We start from the raw sequence: 11471 nt of genomic DNA on the forward strand, positions 1-11471 counted from the left end.
TCTTTCCCTGGCAGTGAAAGCACACAGATCCATGAATCATCAGCACCTAATCTCTTCCAATAAGCCTAGCTCCTGCAATTGCTCTACCCAAGTAATTGCATATATGATGACACATGAGAAGAGGCAGCCTCCTGCAGAACAGAGTGCCTGAATCATTTCTCTGACCAAACCTCTGAAGACAGCGCAGCCCGACACCTGTGCAGCTCAGCCACTGGCAAGTAGGCACAAGGGGGCCTGAACGCCGGCAGGCAGAGCTTGCCCATACGCTAAAAGTGATCACCGAGCATGAGAATTCCAGCTGGGAATGTCTCAGTGGCTGCTCGTCATCACACTTACACGCCCACGGTTAATAATCCAGCACGGGGACGTAATAGGAGGAAAAACAGCCACAGGAGAAGCGGGTGGTACCGTGTCTGGGGAAACGCAGAAGCACGCTTTCCCATCTTTGCAGGCTCTACATCTTCAGGATGTATAGGTTGAGAGGGCCCTGAATATGTGAGGTCCTTTAGTTTATGCAGGTATAATAGGCAGCATGAATATGATCCCAAACAAGAAGGCTGACCGGGTACGTTCGCTGTCTCTCTGCCACGGGTGCACAGCACTGTCTTGCCCGAGTTTTGGCTCTGCCACAGAACTGCAGCAGAACGTCTTCATCCCAATTAAACCAGCTACACCGATGAGCCAGCCTTTCACTGCAAGCCCAGGCACATCTAAAACTCCCCAAACTATTATTTTTAATGATACAAATGATTCCCATTTTCTCAGGAACTCAAAGGGTCCATGATTTACAGAACAGATTTACAACAATACTTCAGTGCTTATGAGGCAGCTTGGTGTGAGGTGCGAGGACTCCGGTCACTCCCAGCTCCTGCTCAAACCCTGAAAGCATTTAAATGTTTACTCTCTGAATTATCGCTATTTTAATGTTTATTAGTATTATGATTCTAGACCCTAATGCCTAAAGAGGAGGTGAAGGAGGCAGGACCCCAGGCTCTGGAGAGGTCAATGCTCTGGACCCTGGCTAGTCTGAGACAAGTGGGAAAGCCTCCAGCCAGAGCCCTGCCGCTCTGAGCCGCGTGCGTTGGTACGGTCACCTTCCGTCTTTCAAAAGATGGTCACAGAGATGCTGTGAAAGAAATTTGCCATGCCTGAGTATCCTCACCATCCCGCCCTTCAAATATCACCTCAGAGTGCAGCAATGTGAAAGAAATACTTTAAACATCTACTGTTCACAGTAGTGCCTATCATAATCCAATTAACAACGATTAGGCTTGAAGCTGAGCCTTCAAACAGACTCTAGCAACTACGACCTGAAAGGGCTGGAGGAGTCTTTGTTTGAAAGGATCTGTGGGAATTAGTGAGGATACACAGAAAAGGTGATTTCTGATCCAGCTTTCTGGTGCAGATTTGCAACAGCTTTGCCCTAGCGCCAAAGCTCTGCAGCTAATTTAATTTTGGATGCAGATGTATGACGAAGGTTTTACGAAAGCATCCTCGCAGTGCACGATGCCAGTATTGAAGGGTTGCCTCTTCCCAGAACAAGCATAGCGAGTGGGTCTGACCTCGCTTCCTTGAATCACGACTAGCTGTGATCCCACAAGGAACGGTGCTGCCCCACTGCAGTGTTTTCAAGCCTCTTCTACAACTGATGTCAAAGTCAACGATCTCTGGGCTTGCCAGTCTCCCTGGGGCTTATTCTTTTTTTAACTGTAGAAGTCTTTACACAGAGTAACCTCAGGGACCTTTCAGTATTCAGTTGCATAAACACATACAAACAACATTAAAGAAATAATTAGAAACGGTCCTTGTGAAGCCCAGAGGAGGTCAACGGGGAGGAGTAATTTTTCCCAGACTTCAGAATGGAAACTGCTCTTTGAAGAGAGCTCTAGCCAGCACTCGGAGGCCCTCAGGCTTCTGAACTAGGGACAGGGACAAAACCCCAGCCCCAGAGGGCAAGAGTTCAGAGCTGGTATTTCCATGTCTTTTAAAACTTTCAGATTAACCCAACCCAGTGGCCTTCCATTTCCACCAGAAATAATCCTCCTCTGTGCTCCACGATGTATTCACTGATGTTTTAAGCACCACCAGTGCATCAACTGCCCGGTGTTGTTGTTACACAAAGCATAAATTCAAAAGAGCATTTAAACAACTAATTTAGCATGTGCTAAATAGATAGGACCCCACCTGCAAACTCCCTTTTCTATCAGCTGCTTTTGCCATTATCTAAACCAATTCATCATAGAATCTTGCGAATAATCAAAATCCAGCGTATTCTGGTAACGAGGAACCAGAAGAACCTTCACCTTCAGAGTCCAAATCCCTCACTGGTGTGTGGGGTCTGCTGGTGACCCACAGCGTGACACTGGCAGGTCTCTCCCCTCCTCTGTGCCTCCTCTCCCTGCATCAGGCTGGAAACCGCTCAGGACCTTCTCGGCTCTGACAAGCATTATGCATTAATGTCTGAATAATGCCTCGTGATCCACAGCAAGCATGAGCAAATGCAAATGATTATTAATTAAAGTGAAAATGTAGGATGGCTTTAAATATTTGTGGAGTTTCAGAAGGACTCGCTCCAGGGAACTGCTTTTATCTAAAAAGCAAAGCTGCCAAGCTCTCAAGTATCTACAGACAAAAAACAGAAGAGTTCTCAAAAACTAATAACTTAATAGTCTTCCATCAAAATAAGCCTCAATGAAGCTTTACCAAATTAGTATCTATCTTAATGTTAAACTGATATGAGGGTGCTGCTAAGCCTAAGATATTTAAGTAAAATATTAATTTCATCCTCATAGGAGTGACAAACTACTCGCTGCTGCTCACCTCCAACGCTAGGCAGGTGACCCTCAGTCCTACATCTAATATTTAAAAGTAGCCACATTCTTCTTCATTTCAAACGTAAACAAGACATTCAGACACCAAGTCCTTAATGTTTATCCAGACAGACAGACCTCCGTAGGGGCACTCCCTAATAACAACACATCTCTCTCCCACAGGAAACCGAAACAAAACGGCCTCGTGGGCTTCCACTTACCGAAAGGCTTTGTAGGCAGGTCGGAACCAGCAGACGTAGCCGCAGGGACTGAAGAGGATAAGCCAGAGGATGGCCAAACCAAAATTGACCCCATAGCCTCCTCCGATCCACCACGCCAGGCACGCAATTATGTTCACTACCAGCGTGATGCAGTAAACTGAAAAGAGGGCAGAGGAAAGAACATGAGGTTGTGCAGTTTCGTATCTTCACGTAAAAAGGAAACAAACACCCGGTACTATAATAGGAAGGGTCCACGCTGCAGTGGGAAACTCAAGCTCAACAACGCAGCCACTCCAAGCAAGTTGCAGGTTCCTGCGTGGCCCCAAGGGCCGGCAGCACAGACACATCCATCTCCAGAGGGACCGCTGCAGTGGAGGGACGAGGAACCTCTTTTGGGACCTGCCAAAGGATGGAGAGCTGCATAGTGACCGGTGCCACCAATACAAGACTCAGGCCAGTATTATGAATTACAAGAAAGGTTCAATTCCCATTGGAGAGGAGAGTGGCGTAGAACACTGCCCTGCACCCATCCTCAATAAGACTTTGGTCTCCGTGCTTGCTGAAGCTGCCTCGGGAGCTATTACAGAGCCAGCTCAGCGCCTTGCAGGCTCGCTCTCCGCTTCCCTGAGCCTCGGAGGAAGCCTGGAAGTTAGCTTCAGGGCTTGTAAGTGCTGCCTTGAGTGAGGGGAATAAGCAAACTCCAATCAAGCTGAGAACACGGGACCACAGGGGTGGCTTAAAGGCCCTTTCACATCCCTGTTCCTGCCACTCGGATAAAAAGAAACCCTTGACAATGGCCCCCAGAGCGCACCAGTGCTACGCTAAGTAGATGTGTGTGAAGTGAGGCAGCTCCCCCCTCTCCCTGAAGCTCAACATCACTGCAAAGGGGGGCTGCACACTTCCTAGCGTACACAGGCTGAGCTCAGCCCCCACGCCAGGGGCTCCCCTGCTCCCCTCGATACTCCGGGGACTCCCTGCAGCTGTCCCTGCATCCCCCCAGGTTCTGCCCGTGCCAAAGAGGCTTAGCCCAATTACAAGCTCATACGTTGGAAAACAGGTGGCAACTCTTAAAAAACTTGGCGGTAACGTGTATCAATTAGCACAGATAAAGAGAAATGAGAAGGCGGAGGGTCCAAACACAAAAGACCCTTCAGTACCGCCTGGCAATGAGCTCACAGTAACACTTTGGACCCTGCTCTCGTTTATTCAGTCAAAATTACATCCCTGCATTTCTTTTCACCCATGGTAAATGAACAAGCCCTGCCCATTCCTTGCATCGCTACACGCAGCAAGGCTGCACATCACTGGCTTGATGCTCTTGATGACCGACACCAGCCTGGCCGCTCCTTCTGACGCTTCTCTTTCTGCCTCTTGGCACAGACCCACCTGCCTTCGTGCAGCCCGGGGGCTGCTAAACAACTACAAAGTTGTGCGGTCATAAAATAATATCGACAACACAGTCGGCAGAATCTAGCGTGGAAAGCATCCGAATCCAGCTGCTGCTTCTGACATACAAATTACATGACAGTTAAAACAACACATTGTTTTACTACAAAGAAAATTTCTTGTGAGTAGCTAAGAACAAGGCTTTATACTCAATGGTTTGGATGTAACTTAATACTGATGGGAAGAAAGAATTTTAATTATTTAAATTTCATATATACATAAATTAGCTGTAATTCCTCAAATTTTTATCTTCAGAAGTCATTTATTCTCTAGAAGTTGCTTAATAAAAAAACCAAAACACCAAGCCAAGAGCACCTATAAAGTTTTGAGGAACTTCTGGTTCTCCCTGCATGTCAGGTCGGAGTTTGTTCTCCAGTAGTGGGAGCTCTGGTACAGGTTTCCCCAAACCACCATCCACCTTAATAAAACGTTCACATCCAATTAACATAACGAGCATTCAACCTTCTAGCAACGATTTTTTGTGTTTCTATTTTTAATGCCGGCCTTCGCTTGTTTACCACCTTTCCTCCGTACGTGTCTCTCTCGTCATCCCACCCCAAAAACTCGGGGAGACCCCCAAAAGTGTGCTGCGGATGGAAATTTCAAACTCCTGGTGAACACGCCAGGTCTCCTCAGCCGTGCCTCAACTAGTTGCCCAAACGGCTGGCACCTTTCCAGCCTGCCATTAACTTGGATGAGGGACGCTTTGTTTAGGGAGAGTCGCAGACAAAGGCAGCTTTACAGCATGCAACATTTAACCAGTTAGTCTGAAGGGACAGGCAGTTTCTTCAGGCAAGAAAATTACAGAGCTCATTTCAGCATCTCTAAATAACGAAAGAACAATGGAGTGATAGATTACGCTATTATTTATGCACACAAATCTCTCTCATACACACATCCTATGCCTCTGGAATAAAAGCCATGCCACCAAATGCATATCTGGCCGAAAACAAGCTTTCCTTCAGTGAGAAGGGTAAATAGGATGACAAGCATTTGGGGAAAAAAAGATAAGCAAGGCAAAAAGATTTTTAATCTTCCAAAGCATTCCCTGTGGTTCTCTAGGCCTGCCACACCATTTTTCATCCGATTTCATTCCTCGGAGAAGAATGGTCAATATTCATTACTGCCTTTTCAATGGCTAAGGCAGACAGCACAAGCCCAGAGCCAGGAGGTCTGTTCGTACAGAATATCAGCAAACCACCAGCTGCGACCAAGAGGATCAGCGCCCTTCTCCAGCAGGACGGGGAACGTTCTGCGAGCTACGGAGAGCTAAGGAAGAGACAGCGTCCGGCTAGAAGACACTGCTTCCATTGGGAATGGAAATCCGTGGATGGCACAAACAAGGGGGAATTTTAGCCTTTCTCTAGCGAGGCGAGGAGAACAGGTAGCAAGCAGATGGGCTGCATTTATTTTCTTGCCTAAAATTCTCCTATTCATCTTTTTTTAGGTGAATTGGGAAAGACTTTAAAAGCGCTGTTTTGGGGAGTAAAATGTCACTTGACATTAGTAAGGCATCAAATGCGGTCTGCTTTTTTCCTCCTCAAATTTACTAACAGACTTTTCTAGCACTGGTACTCTCTCCTTTCTTCAACAGCTGCTCTGCGGCAAAGATTCAAGGCACAGCAGCTTAAAATTTGGGCATAAGGTTATATTACAGTATTCTAAGAGAAATCATTGTTTCTCATCAACTAATTGCAGTCAAAACTTTAAAGCACATAAGTCATTGAGATCTATGGTCTTTTGCCACATGTATACGTTTTCCCAGCACAGGTTTCTTATTCAACTTACAGATCCATACGTGGTAGATTCTCTTCACCAGAGACTGATAATCGATGGGAATTTCATCAGCAAAATTCTGGTAGAAACATGGTTTCAGAGGGATAAACTTGGGGAGCGGTGGGAAGTTATTCACCTTTTCTACAAGGCAGAACACAGATATTAGCTGAATGCAGAAACATTCTCATACCGCCGAGCAAGTGTTATATCCTGCACGCCTTCCCGATGCCCACCCACGGACCCCTAGGTCGAGGGAACTCGCAAGAATCAAAAGAGAAAACCATCACCAGCTCTGGCTGTTCACTTTGCTCAGTGCAGTGCGTTCATCCTCACCCTCACCAACGTCTTGCTCTCCTTCCTCAGCAGAGGACAGGACATTTAAACTAGCACATGCAAGGCTTAGAGCGAGGAGCAGAAACGAGGTAATAAGCAACGCATGGATTTGATACCTTTCGTTATCAGTGTAAAGATGTGTGAAAGGCAAAAACCTTAAAATAAGCTCCAGGATGAGGTTCCCTGGGAAGCGGCCAGCACCGTCTGGGGACAGAGGCTGCACAGAGGGTTTTAGTTACAACCTCTCAGAAAACCAAAGCAAGAGGAAAGGCTGGCAACTGTCCAGGCAGGGAGATTTACCTTCAGACACCAGCTCTGTGTAGCTGGCACATGGATCGGGCCTTCGGACCTGCAGGAGATATGTCCCTGTGACACTAAGGAAGGGTGCCTTTGGAAAGCATCTCCCAAACTGCAATTTAGTATTTGGGTATCATCCAGTTCAGGGAAGGCAAGTCAGATGTCAGGGATGATTTTGTTGTGGCAAAACTCATGAACGTACCCTTTTTTCTTCAAAATACAAGTTTTTCCTGTGAGGTTAAGCCCCAGGAAAAAAAAAAAATGCACAAAAAAAAAGGGGGGGGGGAAGTATTGCATTCAGATACAATAAATCATCAAATGCTGACAAAAGCAATATGGTGAAGAAAACCTTACCTTGGGAAGAAATTGTGTTTATAAATCAAGTCATTAAATTCCTAAATCCTCTACATTTAAGCTGCTGTCAGCTTCTAGACAGATGCGCAGATTTGTCTGTGTATCTGTGTGTGCCTGGATGCGCGTTTCTACACGTTTGGGAATGTTTGCTCTTGCCTTCCAGTGCTGATTAAAGTTTGATTCCAGGGCATTGTGACTAATTGTCTCTAGTCTACTTCAGCCCCAGTAAACAGAATTAAAAACAACCAGAGGAAGAGATGAAGAATGTCCTGGGAAAACCTCCAAATGGCACAGGAGATGAGAGGAAATGTCTGAACAAGAACTGTCAGCACAAGAGTTCCTCTTCTCTTGCCATTATCTCCGTGCGAGAAGACATTTCGCAGGAGCAGCTTCTCAGCTTCATTTGAAGGTCAGCAGGGAAGAGTCTAAAGCTGTAAGCCATGCTTTAGGAGAGAAAAGGCTTTACTGCATGCAAAGGAAAGGCATATTTTCACGCAGAAAATATGGTGAGGATAACGCCCACTGTGAGTCCATCCGAATTAAATATGGAATAATGTCTGAAGTCACCAGCCCAACTTGACATTTCAGTAGACTTTTCCTTATAAAAACCAAACATTAAGTCTTCTGCCCCTCGTCACCCATCTCCTCTAAATGCATTTTACATCAGTCCAGATGCCCTCTGAAGCTGGTATTCGTTACTGGTTAACACCTACTGCTGACCCATGCACATGTAATGTTGATGTCCCACAGCTGCTTTCAAAGTCCAGAGGAATTTGGACTTCTTAAGACTAATTTTTTGTTTGCTATAAACCCCTAATGGGCTTTCTGCTGGACAGTCTGTTGCAGCAGCCTACAAAAGGACATAACAATGCTGGATCAAAGGAAAGCAAGGGGGCACAGCTTTTAAAGCTAAAGATACAGCTCTCTACGGAAGGCAGTAAGTCCAAGATTAACCGACCACTGTAAAAGCAGATTCTCTAACAATCTTTTTTTCTTTTTTTTTTTGACGGATAAGGAAAATTTTGTTCTGTCCCTCTTCAACAGCTGAAGCGACTTACTTTGGTTCTGTTCTCTTCCATTTTCTCGCTCCCCTCTCCCACAGTACAGATCTGTCATGGGCAGTAGAGCTTCTGCCAGCCTCTAGTGCAGAAGTCCCCAGATGGTGGGGCCAAAACCAACTGGCCTGCTGGGTACCAGCCACTGCTGGTTTTCATTTTTCAAGCTCACAAAAATGATCCAAGTACTTGCACAATTGCTTGCTAGGTACACAAAGATCGGGATTACACCTCTTCCCTGTCGCTGCCCAGCTGCAAGCAGCCAGATGACCACTTTTTCCCACCCACAAGACCCTGTAGTTTTCAACTGTTCTGGGTTACTTCCAAGAATAGACAAAAGAAATCAAATGAAAATATCCCCTTTCATGTCTGACTGCATAGCTTGGAATGCTACAGCACTCCCATCAAGGCTAGGATCAACACATTAGCGCAGCAAGCACAACCGGGGCTTTCACAGCCCAAACTGTATTACCGAGGAACAGCAGCTGTATGCAAGTCCCTCCTCTTACCTTAAAAAAATTGGGAGGAATTTTGTTACTAATTTCACTACAAGTAAAATTAAGATGCATCAATGTCAATAGTACAGCTAGGAGCGCTGTGGAAAACTGTTCAGCCTCTGTAAGGCAGGAATTATTCTCATGTAGTTTTTTTGTGAATAAATTCCATACTCACAGAGCTTTCAAACAAGTCACACCTTTATGGCTACAACAATAACCTCAGTCGACAAACCTACAGTGGATACAGCATAAAAGCGAATGTGACCAAAGCAAGAAAAGAGGAGATCTCAGGAAGGGAGGCATGTTGCAGAGCTGATGCGTTGCAGCCATCACAGCTTACTGAAAAACATTCTCTGAAACCGCTCTCCCTATATTGCCATGTTTTGAGGTGCTCTTACCTGCCATTTCTATTAGGAGTGTTCCCTGGTGAAATTTCAGACAGATAGCAACAGATCTATATCGGAGAAAGAAAATCAGGTCAGCACGCATCACTAACCAGCGCCCAAAGAACCTCCTGGAATTGGGAGTATCTCCGGCACAGTGTTTGACAGACTGCAAGCCCGGGGTTCCCACTACAAACCATTTGTCCCCAATTGCCCAAAGTAGCCACGCTGGAACCTTACAGAAAGGATGAGGATTTCTCCTTGTTGATATAAAGCTCCACCTGGCAGCATCTCATTCAGCACAACCCCACTGTCAACCACTTTTAAGGCTTGTATTATTCAGCAGCAAACTACCATGCTCTTAGTGGGACCTGGCAAAGGCTAAGGATGCAGAGGCAGCCACTGCCAGAACATGTGTACCTTCCAGCTGCAGCCAGACAACAAGCCAAGGCGGATGGGTCTGGGTGGGACCCAACAAAGCGCTTCTATCGGACGAGAAATTTGTAGGAGCTCACCAGACTTAATGCCTCATTTAGGTGCTGAGATGATTTGTTGGCTCCTGGCTCTCTGCGGACTTTCCCAACTGCTGAAACAAAGAGATCATCACTGTTAGCTGGGAAGTAAACTACTGTTTAAAAAAAAAAAAAAAAAAAAAAAAAAAAATCAGCTGGTACACAAAACCCAACATCCCTCATTATTTTAATAATTGTGCACAACCCTTCTTCAAATGCAGATTCATTCTTTCTGTTACCACCACTGAAAACAACCGTAATTCTGGAAGAATCAAATCCTGTGAAGTTTACTTGGCGTCAGCCGTGTTGCTGATTTTGGCAGAACCGATCGCACAGATGAAAGCCAGAGGTCTGTGCTGAGCTTTCATTCTACCCCCTTTTTCGTTAAGGATAAAAACCCCCTGTGCCCCTACCTGCAAATCCCCAAATAGAAACACAGAATACCACAAAACAACCCTTTAAACCAGCACTGCGGGGTCTGACAAGAGTTATCAAGAATGAAGGAAGTCTAGACAAAAAACTGCCCCTACAAAAACACAACAAACACTACATGCTGCTGCCAGCGCCGACAGCAACCGCAGCGCCGAGGTCAGAATAGCTGCGTTGTATCCAAAGCCCGAGGGATTTACAGCAGCTCGCTTCCCTTTTCTGCACCTCTGTGCTGCCCTGTGTGCCCCATGCATGGTCTGGAGGTTGCAGAGTTTACAATCAGTGCGATTATTTTGTTGGGGTTGCGTTTACTTTCCTTTTTAATTGAGCTACTCTAGTACAGTCCTCAGTGGAGACAACACACTGATAAGAAGTGGGACCTGTACAGGCAGCTTATTCCTCCCGTACGTAGAGATGCAGTTACATACAAGCTTAACTACGTCCTGATTGAGAAGAACACATTATTTAGTTTGTACCAGTCTAAAGAAAGCAACAGAGAGTGGACAGGAAAGCTCTGTCTGTCGTGAGCTGCTCAGGGCTGGGACTCCCTGATGAACAGCTCGCACAAGGGGCCCCGTCGCAGCTGAAGCCTCCGGGCTTTCCCACAATACAGACACTACCCAGGCGTTTTATAACTTACGATTTAGAAATAGAAGCCCTTTGCTTTGCTTTTTTTAAATGTGTGAATAGAAAATAAAGTATGAAGACAGTTAAGAATACAATTAAAACTTCACCCCGCCCATTTGCAGCTGCTCCCAGCTGAGATCTGTAAATTTTGGGGGAAGAACAAATGACACACAAACACTAGTTATGCCAACGCACTAAGAGAAAAGACTCTTTCACTGAAAGATGAGCGAATGAGTAAGGTCCACCTTCAGAAGAGGATTATTTAGTTCATGGACTTCAGTGCCGGTGTCTCACAGCTGCGGAGTGGTGGGAGGCGTCAGTCTATCCACTGGAAAAGGGACAAGAAGGAAAGACCAAGGGACACCTTCCTTGGCTTGACGATGTGGCTTCCTTGGCCACGTTGTGGCCAAACAGTAGCTCTCCTGTGCTCTCCCTTCTCAAGCAGACATCTGTGGCACAGCTGAGTGGCTTTAACTCAAATAAATAAATGAATAATCAAACAGAGAAAGCAGCATTCCGGCAATCCACTTCCTTCTTGTCTTACCCAGTTGTTCTCATTTACCTGCTTATTTCCTAACAAATCTCAGCCACAGTTTAATGCTTTGAAGACAGAGCACATTGTCACAGAAAGAAGCTACGACAGAAACTACTGAATATTCCTCTCTTTGGCAACCTCTGCTTTTATGAGTACCCTCACAGAAGTTCCTGGGATAACAACTGTCATTTCCCTA

At 45.8% G+C, this 11471-nt stretch overlaps 1 protein-coding gene across 1 annotated transcript in view; it reads right to left on the bottom strand.

Moving 5' to 3' along the window:
- The window catches only part of SCAMP4 (secretory carrier membrane protein 4), a 23282-nt gene that overhangs the window by 2397 nt on the left and 9414 nt on the right, over positions 1-11471 (bottom strand). Inside the window, exons 2-3 of the mRNA XM_009887862.1 lie at positions 6266-6394; positions 3032-3188 (exon numbers count right to left, since the gene is read on the bottom strand). Coding sequence (XP_009886164.1) covers positions 3032-3188; positions 6266-6394 — 286 coding nt within the window. The remainder of the gene's footprint in view (positions 1-3031; positions 3189-6265; positions 6395-11471) is intronic.

The sequence above is a fragment of the Charadrius vociferus genome, unplaced genomic scaffold (assembly GCF_000708025.1).
Source record: "Charadrius vociferus isolate BGI_N301 unplaced genomic scaffold, ASM70802v2 scaffold1640, whole genome shotgun sequence".
Classification (NCBI taxonomy): Eukaryota; Metazoa; Chordata; class Aves; order Charadriiformes; family Charadriidae; genus Charadrius; species Charadrius vociferus.